At 42.4% G+C, this 25,000-nt stretch overlaps 1 protein-coding gene across 1 annotated transcript in view; it reads left to right on the plus strand.

Moving 5' to 3' along the window:
• The first annotated feature begins 15,741 nt into the window (after positions 1-15,741).
• Positions 15,742-25,000, plus strand: part of armh3 (armadillo like helical domain containing 3) — a 63,503-nt gene continuing 54,244 nt past the window's right edge. The window contains exons 1-4 of the mRNA XM_082958667.1: positions 15,742-15,870; positions 17,263-17,372; positions 22,009-22,065; positions 23,576-23,722. Coding sequence (XP_082814793.1) covers positions 17,271-17,372; positions 22,009-22,065; positions 23,576-23,722 — 306 coding nt within the window. The 5' untranslated portion in view covers positions 15,742-15,870; positions 17,263-17,270. The remainder of the gene's footprint in view (positions 15,871-17,262; positions 17,373-22,008; positions 22,066-23,575; positions 23,723-25,000) is intronic.

A 25,000-nucleotide genomic window follows, 5' to 3' on the forward strand; every position in this document is an offset into this window, starting at 1 on the left:
ATGATCAAATCTTTTGGTTCTAGTCAGGATTCTAGCAGCCGTATTTAGCACTAACTGAAGTTTGTTTAGTGCTTTATCCGGGTAGCCGGAAAGTAGAGCATTGCAGTAGTCCAGCCTAGAAGAAACAAAAGCATGGATACATTTTTCTGCATCATTTTTGGACAGAAAGTTTCTGATTTTTGCAATGTTACGTAGATGGAAAAAAGCTGTCCTTGAAACAGTCTTGATATGTTCTTCAAAAGAGAGATCAGGGTCCAGAGTAACGCAGAGGTCCTTCACAGTTTTATTTGAGACGACTGTACAACCATCCAGATTAATTGTCAGATTCAACAGAAGATCTCTTTGTTTCTTGGGACCTAGAACAAGCATCTCTGTTTTGTCCGAGTTTAAAAGTAGAAAGATTGCAGCCATCCACTTCTTTATGTCTGAAACACAGGCTTCTAGCGAGGGCAATTTTGGGGCTTCACCAAGTTTCATTGAAATGTACAGCTGTGTGTCGTCCGCATAGCAGTGAAATTTAACATTATGTTTTCGAATGACATCCCCAAGAGGTAAAATATATAATGAAAACAATAGTGGTCCTAAAACAGAACCTTGAGGAACACCGAAATGTACAATTGATTTGTCAGAGGACAAACCATTCACAGAGACAAACTGATATCTTTCCGACAGATAAGATCTAAGATTGTCCATGTAGACCAATTTGGGTTTCCAATCTCTCCAAAAGAATGTGGTGATCGATGGTATCAAAAGCGGCACTAAGATCTAGGAGCACGAGGACAGATGCAGAGCCTCGGTCTGACGTCATTAAAAGGTCATTTACCACCTTCACAAGTGCAGTCTCAGTGCTATGATGGGGTCTAAAACCAGACTGAAGCGTTTCGTATACATTGTTTGTCTTCAGGAAGGCAGTGAGTTGCTGCGCAACAGCTTTTTCAAAACATTTTGAGAGGAATGGAAGATTCGATATAGGCCGATAGTTTTTTATAATTTCTGGGTCAAGATTCGGCTTTTTCAAGAGAAGCTTTATTACTGCCACTTTTAGTGAGCTTGGTACACATCCGGTGGATAGAGAGCCGTTTATTATGTTAAACATAGGAGGGCCAAGCACAGGAAGCAGCTCTTTCAGTAGTTTAGTTGGAATAGGGTCCAGTATGCAACTTGAGGGTTTAGAGGCCATGATTATTTTAATCATTGTGTCAAGAGATATAGTACTAAAACACTTTAATATCTCCCTTGGTCCTAGGTCCTGGCAGAGTTGTGCAGACTCAGGACAATGGAGCATTGGAGGAATACGCAGATTTAAAGAGGAGTCCGTAATTTGCTTTCTAATGATCATGATCTTTTCCTCAAAGAAGTTCCTACATTTATTACTGCTGAAGTGAAAGCCATCCTCCATTTGCGAATGCTGCTCTTTAGTTAGCTTTGCGACAGTATCAAAAAGAAATTTCGGATTGTTTTTATTTTCCTCAATTAAGTTGGAAAAATAGGATGATCGAGCAGCAGTGAGAGCTCTTCGATACTGCACGGTACTGTCTTTCCAAGCTAGTCGGAAGACTTCCAGTTTGGTGTGGCGCCATTTCCATTCCAATTTTCTGGAAGCTTGCTTCAGAGCTCGTGTATTTTCTGTATACCAGGGAGCTAGTTTCTTATGACAGATGTTTTTAGTTTTTAGGGGTGCAACTGCATCTAGGGTATTGCGCAAGGTTAAATTGAGTTCCTCGGTTAGGTGGTTAACTGATTTTTGTCCTCTGACATCCTTGGGTAGGCAGAGGGAGTCTGGAAGGGCATCAAGGAATCTTTGGGTTGTCTGAGAGTTTATAGCACGACTTTTAATGCTCCTTGGTTGGGGTCTGAGCAGATTATTTGTTGCAATTGCAAACGCAATAAAATGGTGGTCCGATAATCCAGGATTATGAGGAAAAACATTAAGATCCAAAACATTTATTCCATGGGACAAAACTAGGTCCAGAGTATGACTGTGGCAGTGAGTAGGTCCAGAGACATGTTGGACAAAACCCACTGAGTCGATGATGGCTCCGAAAGCCTTTTGGAGTGGGTCTGTGGACTTTTCCATGTGAATGTTAAAGTCACCAAAAATTTGAATATTATCTGCTATGACTACAAGATCCGATAGGAATTCAGGGAACTCAGTGAGGAACACTGCATATGGCCCAGGAGGCCTGTAAACAGTAGCTATAAAAAGTGATTGAGTAGGCTGCATAGATTTCATGACTAGAAGCTCAAAAGACGAAAACGTCATTGTTTTTTTTTTTGTAAATTGAAAGTTGCTATCGTAAATGTTAGCAACACCCCCGCCTTTGCCGGATGCACGGGGGGTATGGTCACTAGTGTAACCAGGGGGTGAGGCCTCATTTAACACAGTAAATTCATCAGGCTTAAGCCATGTTTCAGTCAGGCCAATCACATCAAGATTATGATCAGTGATTAGTTAATTGACCATAACTGCCTTGGAAGTGAGGGATCTAACATTAAGTAACCCAATTTTGAGATGTGAGGTATCACAATCTCTTTCAATAATGGCAGGAATGGAGGAGGTCTTTATACTAGTGAGATTGCTAAAGCAAACACCGCCATCTTTAATTTTGCCCAACCTAGATCGAGGCACAGACACGGTCTCAATGGGGAAAGCTGAGCTGACTACGCTGACTGTGCTAGTGGCAGACTCCACTAAACTAGCAGGCTGGCTAACAGCCTGCTGCCTGGCCTGCACCCTATTTCATTGTGGAGCTAGAGGAGTTAGAGCCCTGTCTATGTTCGTAGATAAGATGAGAGCACCCCTCCAGCTAGGATGGAGTCCGTCACTCCTCAACAGGCCAGGCTTGGTCCTGTTTGTGGGTGAGTCCCAGAAAGAGGGCCAATTATCTACAAATTCTATCTTTTGGGAGGGGCAGAACACAGTTTTCAACCAGCGATTGAGTTGTGAGACTCTGCTATAGAGCTCATCACTCCCCCTAACTGGGAGGGGGCCAGAGACAATTAATCGATGCCGACACATCTTTCTAGCTGATTTACACGCTGAAGCTATGTTGTGCTTGGTGACCTCTGACTGTTTCATCCTAACATCGTTGGTGCCGACGTGGATAACAATATCTCTATACTCTCTACACTCGCCAGTTTTAGCTTTAGCCAGCACCGTCTTTAGATTAGCCTTAACGTCGGTAGCCCTGCCCCCTGGTAAACAGTGTATGATCGCTGGATGATTCGTTTTAAGTCTAATACTGCGGGTAATGGAGTCGCCAATGACTAGGGTTTTCAATTTGTCAGAGCTAATGGTGGGAGGCTTCGGCGTCTCAGACCCCACAACGGGAGGAGTAGAGACCAGAGAAGTTTCGGCCTCCGACTCCGACTCGCTGTCGGCTGAATAAGCGACACCGGTTGAGCATTCCTACAGCGTTTCCCTCCAGAAGCCATGAGAAAGTTGTCCGGCTGCGGGGACCGTGCGAGGGGGTTTATACTAACGTTACTATCTGTACTTACTGGTGGCACAGACGCTGTTTCATCCTTTCCTACACTGAAATTACCCTTGCCTAACGATTGCGTCTGAAGCTGGGCTTGCAGCACAGCTATCCTTGCCGCAAGGCGATCGTTCTCCTGTATATTATAAGTACAACGACTGCAATTAGAAGGCATCATGTTAATGTTACTTAGCTTCGGCTGTTTGAAGTCCTGACGAACCATGTCCAGATAAAACCTCCGGGGTGAAAAAGTTAAATGAAAAAACCCTAACCCTAACCCCTAACCCTAACACCTAACCCTAACCCCTAACCCTAACCACTAACGTAGCTAACATTAGGCAGCTAGCTAGAAATCGTAGCATATCATACGTATTTAATTTTTTTTAAACATATTGTATGTTTGCAAATTCATAACATATAATATGAATTGGGTGATAGACATCCACAAATTAATTTGAGGGCTCCCGAGTGGCGCAGCGGTCTAAGGCACTGCATCTCAGTCTTAGAGGCATCACTACACACACCCTGGTTTGAATCCAGGCTGTATCACAACTGGCCTTGATTGGGAGTCCCATAGGGCGGCTCACAATTGGCCCAGCGTTGTCTGGTTTTGGCCGGTGTAGGCCATCATTGTAAATAAGAATTTGTTATTAACTGACTTGCCTAGTTAAATAAAGGTTAAATTAAAAAAAACATACAAAATAATATGAAATGCTTTGAGACCAGGTTGCAGCCATATATCAGGCTGGATGCTAGATACTCAAATAGAGTGCAGACATTGTCATCAGTGTTTTAGTTGATATTAGCTGGCGGTGACAGGCAGGACTTACAGGGGGATGTTTGTTTAAATGGATTTGATTAAGCTATGTAGCCTATTGATTCCTTCTTGATGAATAAATAAAACCAAATTGTTTAGTTGTTTGTCTGTTATACTAGCGACCTACAAATGTTATGAAGTTGGCTTCAGCTAACAAGCTAGATAGGTTCCCAATCTCCAAAAATCCCAACTAGCTACCAAGCCACTTCAGGCTATCAAGTAGCTTGTCTAACTATCTTAGCTGGCATGCTTGCTGGCAAGGTTGCTAGACTTTAGAAAAGCAAGCAAGAAGGCCTACTAAATGTATTGAATAAGACTCACATTCCTTTCAATCTTTTACCCAGATTTTAGCAGCGTTGCAGAGAAGCATATTAAGAGTTATGATACTACATACCATAGTACCATGGTGGGTTATGATACTACATACCATGATGGGTTAAGATACTACATACCATGATGGGTTATGATAATATATGCAATGATGGGTTATGATACTACATCCATGATGGGTTATGATACTACATACCATGATGGGTTATGATACTATATACCATGGTGGGTTATGATACTATATACCATGATGGGTTATGATACTACATACCATGATGGGTTATGATACAATATACCACGATGGGTTATGATACTATATACCATGATGGGTTATGATACTATATACCATGATGGGTTATAATACTATATACCATGATGGGTTATGATACTATATACCACAATGGGTTATGATACTACATACCATGATGGGTTATGATACTATATACCATGATGGGTTATAACACCATATACCATGATGGGTTATGATACTACATACCATGATGGGTTATGATACTACATACCATGATGGGTTATGATACTATATACCATGATGGGTTATGATACTATATACCATGATGGGTTATGATACTATATACCATGATGGGTTATGATACTATATACCATGATGGGTTATAATACTACATACCATGATGGGTTATGATACTATATACCACGATGGGTTATGATACTATATACCACGATGGGTTATGATACTATATACCATGATGGGTTATAATACTACATACCATGATGGGTTATGATACTATATACCATGATGGGTTATGATACTATATACCATGATGGGTTATAATACTACATACCGGTGTAGCAGTTGTACTAAGGCATAAAAGTTCTTAAAGAATCAATGTGCATCATTCATTTAAATGACAATTGAATAGGTAAAGTGGTATGCTCTAATTACCTCGACTAACCTGTACCCCCCCGCACATTGACTCGGTACCCGTACCCCCTGTATATAGCCTCCACATTGACTCTGTACTGGTACCCCCAGTGTATAGCCTCCACATTGACTCTGTACTGGTACCACCTGTGTATAGCCTCCACAGTGACTCTGTACTGGTACCTCCTGTGTATAGCCTCCACATTGACTCAGTACTGGTATTCCCTGTATATAGTCTCCACATTGACTCAGTACTGGTATTCCCTGTATATAGCCTCCACATTGACTCGGTACCAGTACCCCTGTATATAACCTCCAAATTGACTCAGAACCGGTACCCCCTGTATATAGCCTTATAGATGCTATATGACTCTATGACCTGTGTCTTTGATGTTACAACCCTTTACGAACACTAACCATGAATAACCTCTCTGTAACCTTATATTAACCCTTATATGACTCCTGTGTGTTCCTTCGTGGTCTCCTCAAGCTACTGACACTACGAACTCTATCATGCCACTATGTAACCTCTACGAACCCTTATAACCCCTATGTGTTCCTGCAGGGTGTTGGTGGGGAGGACGGGCTCATGTCCCTAGGACCTTTGTCTCTATGACACCTCTATGCAACTTCTATGAACCCTCTATGAAGCATTATAAACCTTATATGAAGCATTATAGCCCATATTAGAAGTATTGCAACCTCTATATAAACCTTCTTTGATGCCTGCAGGGCCTCTAATATGGCGTTTCACTCCTATCAACTAAAAAGAAGAAGAAGCGGCTCCAGTGGGCACACTGATAATGGACAACTGAGGAGAGGAAAAACATTGCCTGGTCCCCCATCCTGCTTGGTGTCAAAGGTTCAGGCTGGTGGCGTAATGGTGTGGGGAATGTTTTCCTGGCACATGTTAGGTCTCGGCCACATTATCCCTTGATATGTTAGGATGGAACACAACACCTTGTAGAATTACCCAAAGAATTCAGGATGTTCTGGCTGCAAAGGAGAGTCTGACCCGGTACTTGATGGGTGTACACCCATCAAGTACCGGGTCAGACTCTCCTTTGCAGCCAGAACATATATATATACACTGCTCAAAAAAATAAAGGGAACACTTAAACAACACAATGTAACTCCAAGTCAATCACACTTCTGTGAAATCAAACTGTCCACTTAGGAAGCAACACTGATTGACAATAAATTTCACATGCTGTTGTGCAAATGGAATAGACAACAGGTGGAAATTATAGGCAATTAGCAAGACACCCCCAATAAAGGAGTGGTTCTGCAGGTGGGGACCACAGACCACTTCTCAGTTCCTATGCTTCCTGGCTGATGTTTTGGTCACTTTTGAATGCTGGCGGTGCTTTCACTCTAGTGGTAGCATGAGACGGAGTCTACAACCCACACAAGTGGCTCAGGTAGTGCAGCTCATCCAGGATGGCACATCAATGCAAGCTGTGGCAAGAAGGTTTGCTGTGTCTGTCAGCGTAGTGTCCAGAGCATGGAGGCGCTACCAGGAGACAGGCCAGTACATCAGGAGATGTGGAGGAGGCCGTAGGAGGGAAACAACCCAGCAGCAGGACCGCTACCTCCGCCTTTGTGCAAGGAGGAGCAGGAGAAGCACTGCCAGAGCCCTGCAAAATGACCTCCAGCAGGCCACAAATGTGCATGTGTCTGCTCAAACGGTCAGAAACAGACTCCATGAGGGTGGTATGAGGGCCCGACGTCCACAGATGGGGTTTGTGCTTACAGCCCAACACCGTGCAGGACGTTTGGCATTTGCCAGAGAACACCAAGATTGGCAAATTCGCCACTGGCGCCCTGTGCTCTTCACAGATGAAAGCAGGTTCACACTGAGCACGTGACAGACGTGACAGAGTCTGGAGACGCCGTGGAGAACGTTCTGCTGCCTGCAACATCCTCCAGCATGACCGGTTTGGCGGTGGGTCAGTCATGGTGTGGGGTGGCATTTCTTTGGGGGGCCGCACAGCCCTCCATGTGCTCTCCAGAGGTAGCCTGACTGCCTTGTGAGACCATATGCTGGTGCGGTTGGCCCTGGGTTCCTCCTAATGCAAGACAATGCTAGACCTCATGCGGCTGGAGTGTGTCAGCAGTTCCTGCAAGAGGAAGGCATTGATGCTATGGACTGGCCCGCCCGTTCCCCAGACCTGAATCCAATTGAGCACATCTGGGACATCATGTCTCGCTCCATCCACCAACGCCACGTTGCCCCCAAGACTGTCCAGGAGTTGGCGGATGCTTTAGTCCAGGTCTGGGAGGAGATCCCTCAGGAGACCATCCACCACCTCATCAGGAGCATGCCCAGGCATTGTAGGGAGGTTATACAGGCACGTGGAGTCCACACACACTACTGAGCCTCATTTTGACTTGTTTTAAGGACATTACATCAAAGTTGGATCAGCCTGTAGTGTGGTTTTCCACTTTAATTTTGAGTGTGACTCCAAATCCATACCTCCATGGGTTGATAAATTGGATTTCCATTGATTATTTTTGTGTGATTTTGTTGTCAGCACATTCAACTATGTAAAGAAAAAAGTATTTCATAAGATTATTTCTTTCATTCAGATCTAGGATGTGTTGTTTAAGTGTTCCCTTTATTTTTTTGAGCAGTATATATATATATATATATATATATATATATATATATAGTACTGGTATATATATATATATATATATATATATATATATATATATATATATATATATATATATATAGTACTGGTATATATATATATATATATATACTATGTAGGGAATAGGGTGCGATATTTGGGATACAACCGTACTCTTTAGTGGCAAAGTGATGTAATTTACTGTTTGCCATTTCCTACTTCCTGTTTGACAGTCTGGAGAACAGTTCTCTGTGGTCGGCCATGCACATGAACCAATGGGCCAGCGTCTATGAAATATTAGATATAGGCAGTGTAAGGAAACTTACACACATGCGCACGCACACACAAAATTATTTTATCAACACACTAGATTAATAATCGGGGTGGCAGGTAGCCTAGTGGTTAGAGCGTTAGACTAGTGACCGAAAGGTTGCTAAATAGAATCCTCGAGTTAACGAGGTAAAAATCTGTCATTCTGCCCTGAACAAGGCAGGTTACCCACTGTTCCTAGGCCGTCATTGTAAATAAGAATTTGTTCTTAAACTGACTTGCCTAGTTAAATAAAGGTTAAATAAAAATAAATAATATTCTTTTCCTTTTTCTCTCCCCTTTCCATCTCCCAACCCATTCTCCATCTCTCTCTCTCTCTCTCTCTTTCTTTCTTTCTTTCTCTCTTTCTCTCTCTCTCTCTTTCTTTCTCTCTGAAGTGTTAATCGGTGGGGACTTTAACATTGCCTGGGGAAACCATGACTCTGATTGTTTAAAGGATTTTGCTCCATCTGCTCCATCTGTAAATACTCCACCCAATCTATCTACCTCATCCCCATATTGTTTTCAGTTACTTTTCTGGATATTATTGGATATTATTGGAGGTCATTTGGTACATAAAGGTGTTCCACAGGGATCAACAAGAGCACCTGTTTTTTTTTTGGATTTATAGAAATGCTATTGGTCAATCTGTTAAAAATAGTGATCTTCATTTGTATGCGGATGACACTATTATGTATGTCATTTCTCTGACTATGGATTTAGCGTTGTCAAGGTTACAGTCGGATGTTGCAGCTGTTCAGGAAGCCCTTACCAATTTAAAGCTTGTACTTCATACAGGAAAAACTAAACACATGCTGTTTTCAAAGTCTGGTCAAAATATCTCAGTCAGGTGACATCCTCACTCCTTGAATGGTTCTGTAATTGAACTAGTCCCTGCATACAAATACCTTGGTATTTAGATGGACAATGATCTATCATTTAAGAAACGGAAAGTGGGTTTCCTATATAGAAACAGAGCTTGTTTTTCTCTGGTTAGCAGGAAGCCAATCGTAGAATCAACTTTTCTACCTGTTCTTGACTATGGTGATACCATCTCCTGAAGTACAACTGACTCTTCTCTAAAATCTCTTGATTGTGTTTATCACAGCGCCCTTCATTTATTACATCTGACAGCTTTAATACTCATCACTGCATCCTTTACCAAGTTGTCTGGGACCTCTTTTAAAGACATGTAGATCAGCTCATTACTGTCTTTTTGTTTATAAAGCCCTACTCCACAAGCTGCCAACATACTTAACATCTTTGTTGAAATGTAGAGTTTCAGGACTTTGTTTGGATCATTTGGTGTCTCTGGGTCAATTTAGGAAATTGGTTAAGGATTTTTATAGTGATGAATGTGTTTGTTTTATTTGATCATAATGGCTAGCGTGTATATTGTCTGTTTAATGTGTATATTGTATGTTTAATGTGTATATTGTATATTTAGTGTGTATATTGTATGTTTAGTGTGTATATTGTATGTTTAATGTGTATATTGTATGTTTAATGTGTATATTGTATATTTAGTGTGTATATTGTATGTTTAATGTGTATATTGTATATTTAGTGTGTATATTGTATGTTTAATGTGTATATTGTATGTTTAATGTGTATATTGTATGTTTAATGTGTATATTGTATATTTAGTGTGTATATTGTATGTTTAGTGTGTTTATTGTATGTCTAGTGTGTATATTGAATGTTTAGTGTGTATATTGAATGTTTAGTGTGTATATTGTATGTTTAGTGTGTATATTGTATGTTTAGTGTGTATATTTTATGTTTAGTGTGTATATTTTATGTTTAGTGTGTATATTGTATGTTTAGTGTGTATATTGTATGTTTAGTGTGTATATTTTATGTTTAGTGTGTATATTGTATGTTTAGTGTGTATATTTGGTGTATTTTTTATATAATTGTGTGTGTGTTGATGAGACTGACTGTTGTTCCCAGGGCACTCTCTCTCCCTGTCAATCTCTCTCTCTCTCTCTCTCTCTCTCTCTCTCTCTCTCTTTTGCCCTCTCTCATTCAACTTCCCCTCACTCCTTTTAACCCCCCCTCTCTCTTTCTTTCTCTCTACTGCTCCCCCTCTCTCCCCCCAGACTGACAACATCACACCCTTCCAATGGGTAGTATGTCTCACCTCTGACCTTTCACCTCAGGGCAGTATGCAGGTTCTCACTAGATAGTCAATATCGGTTGTATCGTAAAATTTTATGCAAACAAAAATGTGCTATTTGGTCTTAAATATAAGCCTAGGTTTAGGCATAAAGTTAGGGTTAGGTTTAAAATCAGATTTTAAGAAGATAAATTGTAGAATTATGCAGGGTTTCTGACTTTGCAACTTGGCCAGATAGTGACGACCCAGTACTATATATATCTCAGAGTGGTGGTGTTGATCTAGGATCTGGTCACCCCTGTCCATGTAATCTTATAAATGTTGATCTAATAGTCAAAACTGATCCCAGAACAACACTCCTACTCTGGGATGCTTTATAAATACGGGCACTGACCTCCAACCTCATCATTGACCCCTCTGTTTATGACCGCTGAGCCCTAACCCCAGTCTCTAACCATAGCCCGAACTTGCAACATGCTCTAAATTGCTAGGTATAACTCGTCCTTAACCACAGATCTGGGATCAGCTTCTTTCTTCCTAAATCCGAACCTTGAATGGGAAATCCTCAGTTGAAACAATAACAAAGCGAAACCCCTCCACTGTTTTGGTAGAAAGCTGAGGGATGGGGCTGGAGAAATGTAACGACTCTCAATTTCATAGACAGAGGTATGGGTGCAAGGACTGAACATCCATGATAACAAAAGTATCATTTTAACCATGTTTTGAGGCGGTACACTGTTCGTTTATCTGTATTTTGTTTACAAACATTGGAGTAAAAAAAGCTTATATTTTGGGTTCTGATGGGGTACGACAGATGAACGAAGCTCATGAGGCATTTATAAGTTATATTTTTCAAGAATCAATTGGTACATATTTTACATATTTTTCAATTTATAAGTTAGAAAAATGGATGTAGCAACTGCAGATTGCCCCTTTAACCTCCATAGGGGAGAAATGAAAAATGAACTGCAGATTGCCCCTTTAACCACCATAGCGGAGAAATGAAAAATGAACTGCAGATTGCCCCTTTAACCTCCATAGGGGAGAAATGAAAAATGAACTGCAGATTGCCCCTTTAACCTCCATAGGGGAGGAATGAAAAATGAACTGCAGATTGCCCCTTAACCTCCATAGGGGAGAATTGAAAAAAATGAACTGCAGATTGCCCCTTTAACCTCCATAGGGGAGAATTGAAAAATGAACTGCAGATTGCCCCTTTAACCTCCATAGGGGAGAAATGAAAAATTAACTGCAGATTGCCCCTTTAACCACCATAGGGGAGAAATGCAAATCGGACCCAAAGTCAGTGTCTATAGTAGGGAGAGTAATCAGATAAAATATGACTTGATTTCTTTGTCCTATTTCTTTAGCTCTCAACTATTGTGTCTCTTGAAGAAATTGCAATGAAGATGGTGGTAAATTCCATGTCTTTCAGTCGTGTATTGTGTGTGTGTGTGTGTGTGTGTGTGTGTGCGTGTGTGTGTGCGTGTGTGTGTTGCTTCTTCTTCCCTCTTCTAGAACCAGTTGTGGTTCAGTCTGGGGGTTTGTCTGCTACTCTTCATCCCGTTAGTACTGTCAGCTAGACTGTCATCTTTCCACCAACGGATGAAGTACAAGACAGCCTACGACTACTACGAGTGAGATCTGTAGCGTTCAATAATAATACTCAATGTTCAATAATTATGATTGTGTGTGTGTGAGTGGAGAGAGAGAGAGTGTGTGTGTGTGTGTGTGTGTGTGTGTGTGTGTGTGTGTGTGTGTGTGTGTGTGTGTGTGTGTGTGTGTGTGTGTGTGTGTGTGTGTGTGTGTGTGTGTGTGAGTGTCTGTGTGTGTGAGTGGAGAGTGTGTGTTTGAACTAGATCTCATCATCTGGCGTCAGCCGAGGTGCCAGCTTTGTCCATGGAATTCCATCGTTGTCCACAATGACTAATATTCCTAGGGCAATGCTGATGGCTGCATCGCCCGGGACAGGAAACTAGCCCTTGTCATCATTGCGGGGTTGTTTGTCAAGTTATCCCCCACCAACTGTTCCTCAGCAGGGGAATCCGTCTACCTTGGTGTCCCCCTCTAGCCCCCCAACCACAGTCTGCGCCCCTCAGCCCCCCTCCCAATACAGGACTCCCCATCTTCCCTTCTCCTCCCCCGTCTCCCCAACCCTCTGCCTCCAACAATCTTTTCACCTTTTTCGACTTCTTCCGATTCTTTTGATGTGTGGACTGACTGGACTTATAGGCGACAGGTAGGTGGATGACGCCGACCCCCCAAACACACACATCTTCATATATCAGTAGATCAGATGGTCACATGATGCACTGAGGAAAGAACCAGAGGATCAATGAAATGACAGTTCTGAAATACAACATAAAAACTTTCTTGATGGTGCCATTTAGATTTTTCTTGTCTTTGATTTTTGAGGGGGAAAGATAGGAAGGATGGAAAGGTTGTGGTTGACCTATTGATAGAGTCCACGTCCCAAATGGCACCCTATTGCCTATATATAGTGCACTACTTTTGACCAGGACCCTGGTGGACTATGTGGGGAAAAGGGTGCATTTGGAACGCACACAGTGTGTGGACCTTTGTATTCCGTTAACTCATTTCCAAAAGATTCCGGAGTCTGTCTGTGACATTTCGAGCCAATGCCTGGATCTCTCACAGAGTTGCCAGAGAAAAGATTAAATGTCTTATTGTTATCTGATGACATTTGCGTTACATTTCAGCCAATGAGCCAAACAAAGGGATGTGAAGGGTGCACAGACCTTTACATTATTTAGACTGAACCTACCAGGCATTTAGACGTTAGAGAAGTTCAAATGTATTTATAAAACCCTTTATACATCAGCCGATGTCACAAAGTGCTATACAGAAACCCAGCCTAAAACCCCAAACAGCAAGCAATGCAGATGTAGAAGCACGGTGGCTAGGAAAAACTCCCATGAAAAGCAGGAACCTAGGAAGAAACCTAGAGAGGAACCAGGCTCTGAGGGGTGACCAGTTTTCTTCTGGCTGTGTGGGGTGGAGATTATAACAGTACATGGCCAAGATGTTCAAATGTTCATAGATGACCAGCAGGGTCAAATAATAATAATCACAGTGGTTGTAGAGGGTGCAACAGGTCAGTACCTCAGGAGTAAATGTCCCTTGGCTTTTCATAGCCAGGCATTCTGAGTTAGAGACAGCAGGTGCGGTAGAGAGAGAGTCTCAAAACAGCAGGTCTGGGACAAGGTAGCACGTCTGGGGAACAGGCAGAGACAGCAAGAGCGGTTCGTCACTCCAGTGCCTTTCCGTTCACCTTCACACCCCTGGGCCAGACTACACTCAATGACCTACTGCAAAGATGAGTCTTCAATAAAGACTTAAAGGTCGAGACCGAGTCTGCGTCTCTCACACGGATAGGCAGACCATTCCATAAAAATGGAGCTCTATAGGAGAAAGCCCTGCCTCCAGCTGTTTGCTGAGAAATTCTAGGGACAATAAGAAAGCCTGTGTCTTGTGACCGTAGTGTACGTGTAGGTATGTACAGCAGGACTAAATCGGAGAGATAGGTAGGAGCAAGCCTGTGAAATCCTTTGTAGGTTAGCAGTAAAATCGAAATCAGCCCTTGCCTTAATAGGAAGCCAGTGAAGAGAGGCTAGCACTGAAGTAATATGATCACATTTTTGGGTTCAAGTCAAGATTCTAGCAGCCGTGTTTAAATTCAAATTCAAATGTATTTACATAGCCCTTCTTACATGAGCTGATATCTCAAAGTGCTGTACAGAAACCCAGCCTAAAACCCCAAACAGCAAGCAATGCAGGTGTAGAAGCACGGTGGCTAGGAAAAACTCCCTAGAAAGGCCAAAACCTAGGAAGAAACCTAGAGAGGAACCAGGCTATGAGGGATGGCCAGTCCTCTTCTGGCTGTGCCGGGTGTAGATTATAACAGAACATGGCCAAGATGTTCAAATGTTCATAAATGACCAGCATGATAAAATAATAGTAATCACAGTGAACAGGTCAGGGTTCCATAGCCGCAGGCAGAACAGTTGAAACTGGAGCAGCAGCACGGCCAGGTGGACTAGTAACAACAAGGAGTCATCATGCCAGGTAGTCCTGAGGCATGGTCCTAGGATTCAGGTCCTCCGAGAGAAAGAAAGAGAGAGAGAAAGAGAGCATTAGAGAGAGCATACTTAAATTCACACAGGACACAGGATAAGACAGGAGAAATAACATTCCAAATATCTGAAACTTTTTGTCCAAAAATGATACAGAAAAGCTAATCCATGCTTTTGTCTTGTCTCGATTAGTTGACTGCAATGCTCTACTTTCCGGCCCCCCGACACATAAACTACTGCAGCATAAATAATGGAGGCTGAGACAAGAGCACTAAGTAACAAACAAACAAACAAACAAACTAAACGAACTAAACGCCCCCCCCCAACTAACTAACTAACTAACTAACTAACTAACTAACTAACTGAAGTTTATTTAGTGCTATTATCCGGGTAGCCAGAAAGTAGAGCATTGCAGTCAACTAATCTAGAAGTGACAAAAGCATGGATTAGCTTTTCTGCATCATTTTTGGACAAAACATTTCAGATATTTGTCTTCCCTGTGGCTCAGTTGGTAGAGCATGGTGTTTGCTACGCCAGCTTGGTGTGTGCAACGCCAGGGTTCTGGGTTTGATTCCCACGGGGGGCCAGTACAAAAAATAAATGTATGAAATGTATGCATTCACTACTGTAAGTTGCTCTGGATAAGAGTGTCTGCTAAATGACTAAAATGTAAATGTTACAAAGATGGAAAAAACTGTCATTGAAATACTCTTGATATGAACACTGTTTATAACCCTTCATGAGCACCAGTAATGGACAAATTCAAACTTTTGAAAAGATATATGAATGTAGCTAGATTAATTTTTGGCCATATAATGAAATCTATCTAGTTTATATAATTTATATATGATTTTTACAGTTTAAAACAATTTAAAAGTACACATAATCCCAGAGGATGACACATGAAAGAATAAAAAATACACGGATTTTCAATATATTTATATTCTTGTCCTCCTAGTAGTGAATTGAATGTATGCAGAAGATGGAGTGGATTGTAAATCAGTAATAGCTAGCTACAATATCTTCGATACACGACGACCAGTGACCACACAGGCGCTAGGACCATGCAGTCTCCAGACAGGCAAAGGAAGTCTCACTCACAGCTAGCTAGCTAGCAAGCTAACATTGGTATCTGTAGTTTCTGAGCGAACGGTATGGATTCATATAAATAATCGTTTGATTAAGGTAAGAATGTTTTTGATGAATAATGTATGACAACATATACATCTTGCTAGCTGTCCTCAAACGATGTTAGGTTGTACATCGACAAGGAAGCAGACATTGTAAGAAAAGCGCTAGCTAGCTATAGCTAGGTACTATAGACCCACAATGTAGCTATGCATGATGAGTAGGTAACAGCTTGTTGTCATTAACGCTAACATTTGCCAGTACTAGTTATCTGGCTGTATCCTGATTGTTCTCTTTGCGCAACAGGATACTACAACGTGGGCCTGCCCTGACTGAATATGCATTGATTGGGCAACTGCTGTGCTGTTGTGAAATGTTAGCTAGCTAGCTGTCGACTACGTTCCAATGGAATACATAGCTAGCTAGCGTTAGCGTGATATGTCAGTTTTATACAAAATATCCCCATAAAGCATATGATACGTAAGAACAGTTCACTGAATGCAATAGTCAAACCATAGGTAATTGTTTACAAGTGACTAGTAGTGGTTAGCCGAGTTGGTACCGTTAGCTAGCTAACATAGTAGCTAGCCAACCTACGTTGTTGCCAGTCACCGAAAAGTTCATATTCAAAAATTAAACAACTCTTTATTTAGTACAAGGCAACTCAGTTCATAAAGTGCAACTCAAACATTGGCCACTACGTATCATATGCTTTATGGGGATATATTGTATGAAACTGACATATCATGCTAACGCTAGCTAGCTATGTATTCCATTGGAACGTAGTCGACAGCTCGCTAACATTCCAAAACAACACAGCAGTTGCCCAATCAATGCATATTCAGTCAGGGTAGGCCCACGTTGTAGTATCCTGTTGCGCAAAGAGAACAATCAGGATACAGCCAGATAAGGACACGAATCACGATTAACTAGCTAACGTTAGCTTGTGCTGCATTCATTGTTTCTATTCTAGTAGCCTATTATAGTAGCTAGCATTATCACGTCACTTCTTGGGAACGACTGAGTGAACACATGTAGCTAAGAATGCTTTGTTGACAGTTCAGGCTACTTGATTTAGGCCTAGTTAACTTTTGTAGATTGTTCCCAGCTATTGCAATAGCGGGCATTCATTTATTTTGCAACCATACATTGATGACTAATCATATACAGTATATAAATGGGAAATAAGTGACACTTATCTAACCCCGTGTTAAAACTCGACCAGAACTGAAGGTTCTAAATGCCATACATTCTTGACAATAGAAGCACCTTCTACATTAACACTGTTGAATGCGGGTCCAAGCCAGTGTGGAATGCCTAAAACTGGTGTGTATGTATTGTCTGTCCTTTTTTGTTTTTCTGTGTGAATATTAGCTACATGCCTATTTGCGTCTGCTGTGTTTACATTTCTGTGCTTACTTATTTGTGTGTGTGTGTGTGTGTGTCCAGACCCAGCCATGTCTCAGCTGGAGAAGAAGGCGGGGCTTCTGAGAAGGACTTCCTCCTCTAAGAAACCCCTGAAGGAGAAGGTGGTGCTGATGTATGATGAGATCTTTGCGGTAAGATAGAGGGATGGATAGAGAGAAGAGGGAATGATGGACAAAGATAAAGAGAGAGAGAGAGGGGGGAGGGAGGGAGGGAGAGGGAATGATGGATAAAGATAAGGAGGGAGGGGGAGAGAGAGGGAGGGAGAGAAGAGGGAATGATGGATACAGATAAGAAGAGAGGGAGAGAAGAGGGAGGGAGGGAGGGAGAGAAGAGGAAAGGATGGATAAAGATAAGAAGAGAGGGATAGAAAGAGGGGGGAGAGAAAGGGGGGAGGATTGATGAAGATAAGCAGAGAGGGATGGACAGAGAGGGAGGTTTGTGCAGAGCTAAAGGGATGTGGTCAAGTGAAAGAGTAAGAGCATAGGGGAAGAAAGAGTGAGGGTCGGAACAGACAGATAGGAACAGAAATGAGGGTGGTGGACTTGCTCTCATATTTCGTTTCACCTCAAAAAGCACAAGAAAGAGAATTTCAACACCCACCATCTCAGATTGTCCTGAAATCATTTTCTGTACTTAGTAACGGATACGATTATCATTCCTGAAACATTATTTTGTTGAAATATAATTTTATCTCTGAGAAATTAAGATAATTGATTGCTCCCAAATTGGCCATTTTAATTGATAAGATTCAGATAATTTTCAATAAATATAGTACCCAACATCTGGTTTGGACCACACTTCTTCCTACCAATGAGTAAGACATGATGAATCCCCCCCATAATTGTAAAATGCCACCCACGGACCCCCCATGCCAATCCCACCCCAACAACCAGTATACAGTATCAGTTGCCTATGTTTGACAAATAGTATGAAACTGTGGCTTGGAGTATTGCTTCTCCATAGTATGTCATGTATTCCCTGTGAATCTGGTGATGTTTTTTTCCCCTGTTCAGAGAAATTTGTAATTGAAGTCGCTTGCATTATTTACAATGAAGTAGTGTGATAGTACCATGTTTTGACCACAAGATGTCGCTGTTGTTGCTATACCGCAGCACTATTTTATCAATTTTGCTGTTCTCTTGTGGTTTTTTTGCAACTTTGGGTAGAAAACCTTTGTGTGGTCACCCTCACAATTCAAGCCAGTCCTCCATGAAAGCAATTCAGTTTGTCTTAAGTTCTTATTGACTTGATTTAGTTAAATAAAATGAGCAACCTATTGCTTCAACCCAACTCTCCTTGAATAGTCCAATAAGTGGCCACTCTCTGAGGTTCTCATATGAAGACTTTTCCTACAAGCCCAAAACTTTGATGGAGAAATGAGCTACGGACTAAAATGTTGAGACAACCCTAAGAATATAATTAATTGCATGTTTTTCAATAAAATAATATGGAAACATGTCTATATGTTTTGTGATTAGTGACATTTTACCATTAAACCAAATACCATTACACAACACTATACAGTATGTGTTTGGGACATTTACCATTAAACCCAACCCAATACCATTACACAACACTATACAGTGTGTGTTTGGGACATTTACCATTAAACCCAACCCAATACCATTACACAACACTATACAGTGTGTGTTTGGGACATTTACCATTGAAGACCATTAGGGACATTTACCATTGAAGACCATTAGGGACATTTACCATTGAAGACCATTAGAGACCATAACATTGAAGACCATTAGAGACCATAACATTGAAGACCATTAGGGACCATAACATTGAAGACCATTAGAGACCATAACATTGAAGACCATTAGAGGCCATAACATTTTAGAGACCATAACATTGAAGACCATTAGAGACCGTAACATTTTAGAGACCATAACATTGAAGACCATTAGGGACCATAACATTGAAGACCATTAGAGACCATAACATTTTAGAGACCATAACATTGAAGACCATTAGAGACCATAACATTGAAACCATAACATTGAAACAATAAGAAACCATAACATTGAAACCATTAGAGACCATAACATTGAAGACTATTAGAGACCATAACATTGAAACAATAAGAAACCATAACATTGAAACCATTAGAGACCATAACATTGAAACAATAAGAAACCATAACATTGAAACTATTAGAGACCATAACATTGAAGACCATTAGAGACCATAACATTGAAACCATTAGAGACCATAACATTGAAGACTATTAGAGACCATAACATTGAAGACTATTAGAGACCATAACATTGAAGACTATTAGAGACCATAACATTGAAGACTATTAGAGACCATAACATTGAAGACCATTAGAGACCATAACATTGAAGACCATTAGAGACCATAACATTGAAACTATTAGAGACCATAACATTGAAACCATTAGAGACCATAACATTGAAGACCATTAGAGACCATAACATTGAAACCATTAGAGACCATAACATTGAAGACTATTAGAGACCATAACATTGAAACCATTAGAGACCATAACATTGAAGACTATAAGAGACCATAACATTGAAGACCATTAGAGACCATAACATTGAAGACTATTAGAGACCATAACATTGAAACCATTAGAGACCATAACATTGAAACCATTAGAGACCATAACATTGAAAACTATTAGAGACCATAACATTGAAGACTATTAGAGACCATAACATTGAAGACTATTAGAGACCATAACATTGAAGACCATTAGAGACCATAACATTGAAGACTATTAGAGACCATAACATTGAAACAATAAGAAACCATAACATTGAAACCATTAGAGACCATAACATTGAAGACCATTAGAGACCATAACATTGAAGACCATTAGAGACCATAACATTGAAGACCATTAGAGACCATAACATTGAAACCATTAGAGACCATAACATTGAAACAATAAGAAACCATAACATTGAAACCATTAGAGACCATAACATTGAAACCATTAGAGACCATAACATTGAAGACTATTAGAGACCATAACATTGAAACCATTAGAGACCATAACATTGAAGACTATAAGAGACCATAACATTGAAGACCATTAGAGACCATAACATTGAAGACTATTAGAGACCATAACATTGAAACCATTAGAGACCATAACATTGAAAACTATTAGAGACCATAACATTGAAGACCATTAGAGACCATAACATTGAAGACTATTAGAGACCATAACATTGAAACAATAAGAAACCATAACATTGAAACCATTAGAGACCATAACATTGAAGACCATTAGAGACCATAACATTGAAGACCATTAGAGACCATAACATTGAAACCATTAGAGACCATAACATTGAAGACTATTAGAGACCATAACATTGAAGACTATTAGAGACCATAACATTGAAACAATAAGAAACCATAACATTGAAACCATTAGAGACCATAACATTGAAGACCATTAGAGACCATAACATTGAAGACCATTAGAGACCATAACATTGAAGACCATTAGAGACCATAACATTGAAGACTATTAGAGACCATAACATTGAAGACTATTAGAGACCATAACATTGAAACAATAAGAAACCATAACATTGAAACCATTAGAGACCATAACATTGAAGACCATTAGAGACCATAACATTGAAGACCATTAGAGACCATAACATTGAAGACCATTAGAGACCATAACATTGAAGACCATTAGAGACCATAACATTGAAGACCATTAGAGACCATAACATTGAAGACCATTAGAGACCATAACATTGAAACCATTAGAGACCATAACATTGAAGACCATTAGAGACCATAACATTGAAGACCATTAGAGACCATAACATTGAAGACCATTAGAGACCATAACATTGAAGACCATTAGAGACCATAACATTGAAGACCATTAGAGACCATAACATTGAAGACCATTAGAGACTATAACATTGAAGACTATTAGAGACCATAACATTGAAGACCATTAGAGACCATAACAATGAAGACCATTAGAGACCATAACATTGAAGACTATTAGAGACCATAACATTGAAGACTATTAGAGACCATAACATTGAAGACCATTAGAGACCATAACATTGAAGACTATTAGAGACCATAACATTGAAGACCATTAGAGACCATAACATTGAAACCATTAGAGACCATAACAATGAAGACCATTAGAACTGCTGTAGCCTCATGGTGTGCTTGTTCACCAGGAAGGGTCTAGCAGTAACTAATCCAGACCTTTTTTGAAGGGAATAAACCGCACACAAAGGGCCTGTTTCCTGGACAAGGATTAAGTGTAAAAGAAGGAGAAACTGATTTTCTTTCATGGAGGACTGGCTTGAAACCATTTCAGAAACAAGCTGATATGGTGGGTGTCATGGCTGAGATGGTGGGTGTCATGGCTGAGATGGTGGGTGTCATGGCTGAGATGGTGGGTGTCATGGCTGAGATGGTGGGTGCCATGGCTGAGATGGTGGGTGCCATGGCTGAGATGGTGGGTGCCATGGCTGAGATGGTGGGTGCCATGGCTGAGATGGTGGGTGTCATGGCTGAGATGGTGGGTGTCATGGCTGAGATGGTGGGTGTCATGGCTGAGATGGTGGGTGTCATGGCTGAGATGCTGGGTGTCATGGCTGAGATGGTGGGTGTCATGGCTGAGATGGTGGGTGCCATGGCTGAGATGGTGGGTGCCATGGCTGAGATGGTGGGTGCCATGGCTGAGATGGTGGGTGTCATGGCTGACATGGAGCGACTCTCTCTATCCTCTCTCTTCAGAAAGAGGATCCAGCCAAGAACAACTCCCGTTTCTGGGATGAACTCTTCCTCATGAAGGTAAGAGAGAACAGCTGTTTACATGTGTTTACAAAATGACCCATTTGCATTTGTTTATAAAACTTTTAGCTGTCATTTGGGTTCTAAAAAGGGAATTGCTCTCTAAACATAACCTCACTTCTCTCCTTCTCTCCCTCCATTCCCCACCCTCCTTCTTTCTGTGACCTCCCAACCCTCTTCCCCCTCCCCTTTCTCTCCCAACCCTCTTCCCCCTCCCCTTTCTCTCCCAACCCGCTCCCCCCTCCCCTTTCTCTCCCAACCCTCTTCCCCCTCCCCTTTCTCTACCAACCCTCTTCCCCCTCCCCTTTCTCACCCAACCCTCTTCCCCCTCCCCTTTCTCTACCAACCCTCTTCCCCCTCCCCTTTCTCACCCAACCCTCTTCCCCCTCCCCTTTCTCTTCCAACCCTCTTCCCCCTCCCCTTTCTCTCCCAACCCTCTTCCCCCTCCCCTTTCTCACCCAACCCTCTTCCCCCTCCCCTTTCTCACCCAACCCTCTTCCCCCTCCCCTTTCTCACCCAACCCTCTTCCCCCTCCCCTTTCTCTCCCAACCCTCTTCCCCCTCCCCTTTCTCTCCCAACCCTCTTCCCCCTCCCCTTTCTCTCCCAACCCTCTTCCCCCTCCCCTTTCTCACCCAACCCTCTTCCCCCTCCCCTTTCTCACCCAACCCTCTTCCCCCTCCCCTTTCTCTCCCAACCCTCTTCCCCCTCCCCTTTCTCTCCCAACCCTCTACCCCCTCCCCTTTCTCTCCCAACCCTCTTCCCCCTCCCCTTTCTCTCCCAACCCTCTTCCCCCTCCCCTTTCTCTCCCAACCCTCTTCCCCCTCCCCTTTCTCTCCCAACCCTCTACCCCCTCCCCTTTCTCTCCCAACCCTCTTCCCCCTCCCCTTTCTCTCCCAACCCTCTCCCCCCTCCCCTTTCTCTCCCAACCCTCTTCCCCCTCCCCTTTCTCTCCCAACCCTCTTCCCCCTCCCCTTTCTCTCCCAACCCTCTTCCCCCTCCCCTTTCTCTCCCAACCCTCTTCCCCCTCCCCTTTCTCACCCAACCCTCTTCCCCCTCCCCTTTCTCACCCAACCCTCTTCCCTCTCCCCCTTTCTCTCCCAACCCTCTTCCCCCTCCCCTTTCTCACCCAACCCTCTTCCCCCTCCCCTTTCTCTCCCAACCCTCTTCCCCCTCCCCTTTCTCACCCAACCCTCTTCCCCCTCCCCTTTCTCTCCCAACCCTCTTCCCCCTCCCCTTTCTCACCCAACCCTCTCCCCCCTCCCCTTTCTCACCCAACCCTCTTCCCCCTCCCCTTTCTCACCCAACCCTCTTCCCCCTCCCCTTTCTCACCCAACCCTCTTCCCCCCTCCCCTTTCTCTACCAACCCTCCCTCTTCCCCCTCCCCTTTCTCTACCAACCCTCCCTCTTCCCCCACTCTCTCCCTCTTCCTCCCCCCTCTCTTGCTCAATCCTCCCTTTTTCCATCCACCCTTCCTCTACACTCTCACCCCCTGTACCCCCCCCCCCCCCAGGTGAATCTGGAGTACCTGGAGGCCAAGCTGGAGTCTCTGGATGGAGATGAGGTGATGAAGATTAAAGACAACATCAACAGTTTGTTCCACCACTGTGTTCAGGCCCTGGCAGAGGAGCACCAGATCAAAGTGGTCAACGCCCTGCAGGTAAGTGAGAGTGTGTGTGGGGGGAGGTGTGTGTGTGTGTGTGTGTGTGTGTGTGTGTGTGTGTGTTCCACCACTGTGATCAGACCCTGGCGGAGGAGCACCAAAGTGGTCAATGCTTTACAGGTTAGTGTGTCGTATGGAACTGACATGGATGAGCAAATACATGTTCTCATCCAAATCTACTGGATCCATGCTGTATTCTCTACACTGAGAATACCATCAGAACAGCCTCAATTCGTCAGGGATGGACTCTATTAGGTGTTGAAAGCGTTCCACAGGGATGCTGGTCCATGTTGACTCCAGTGCTTCCCACAGTTGTGTCCAGTTGGATGGATGTCCTTTGGGTGGTGGACCATTCCTGATACACATGGGAAACTGTTGCGTGTGAAAAACCCAGCAGTGTTGCAGTTCTTGACACAAACCGGTGCACCTGGCACCTACTACCATACCCCGTTCAAAGGCACTTAAATATGTTGTCTTGCCCATTCACCCTCTGAATGGCACACATACACAATCCATGTCTCAAGGCTTAGAAATCCATCTTTAACCTGTCTCCTCCTCCTTCATCTACACTGACTGAACTGTTTAACAAGTGACATCAATAAGGGGTCATAGCTTTCACCTGGATTCACCTGGTCAGTCTGCCATGGAAAGAGCAGGTGTTCCTAATGTTTTGTACACTCAGTGCAAATTGCATCGTGTGTAGACTGAGGTGGAACATAACATTGCACATCTGTTATGGTGCTGACGTGGCTATAGACAGGATGTATTGGTCCGTACATAGAACTGTTATGGTGCTGACGTGGCTATAGACAGGATGTATTGGTCTGTACATAGAACTGTTATGGTGCTGACGTGGCTATAGACAGGATGTATTGGTCCGTACATAGAACTGTTATGGTGCTGACGTGGCTATAGACAGGATGTATTGGTCTGTACATAGAACTGTTATGGTGCTGACGTGGCTATAGACAGGATGTATTGGTCCGTACATAGAACTGTTATGGTGCTGACGTGGCTATAGACAGGATGTATTGGTCCGTACATAGAACTGTTATGGTACTGACGTGGCTATAGACAGGATGTATTGGTCCGTACATAGAACTGTTATGGTGCTGATGTGGCTATAGAAAGGATGTATTGGTCTGTACATAGAACTGTTATGGTGCTGACGTGGCTATAGACAGGATGTATTGGTCCGTACATAGAACTGTTATGGTGCTGACGTGGCTATAGACAGGATGTATTGGTCCGTACATAGAACTGTTATGGTGCTGA

The sequence above is a fragment of the Salmo salar genome, chromosome 12 (genome assembly GCF_965601325.2).
Source record: "Salmo salar chromosome 12, fSalSal1, whole genome shotgun sequence".
In the NCBI taxonomy this organism is placed as follows: Eukaryota; Metazoa; Chordata; class Actinopteri; order Salmoniformes; family Salmonidae; genus Salmo; species Salmo salar.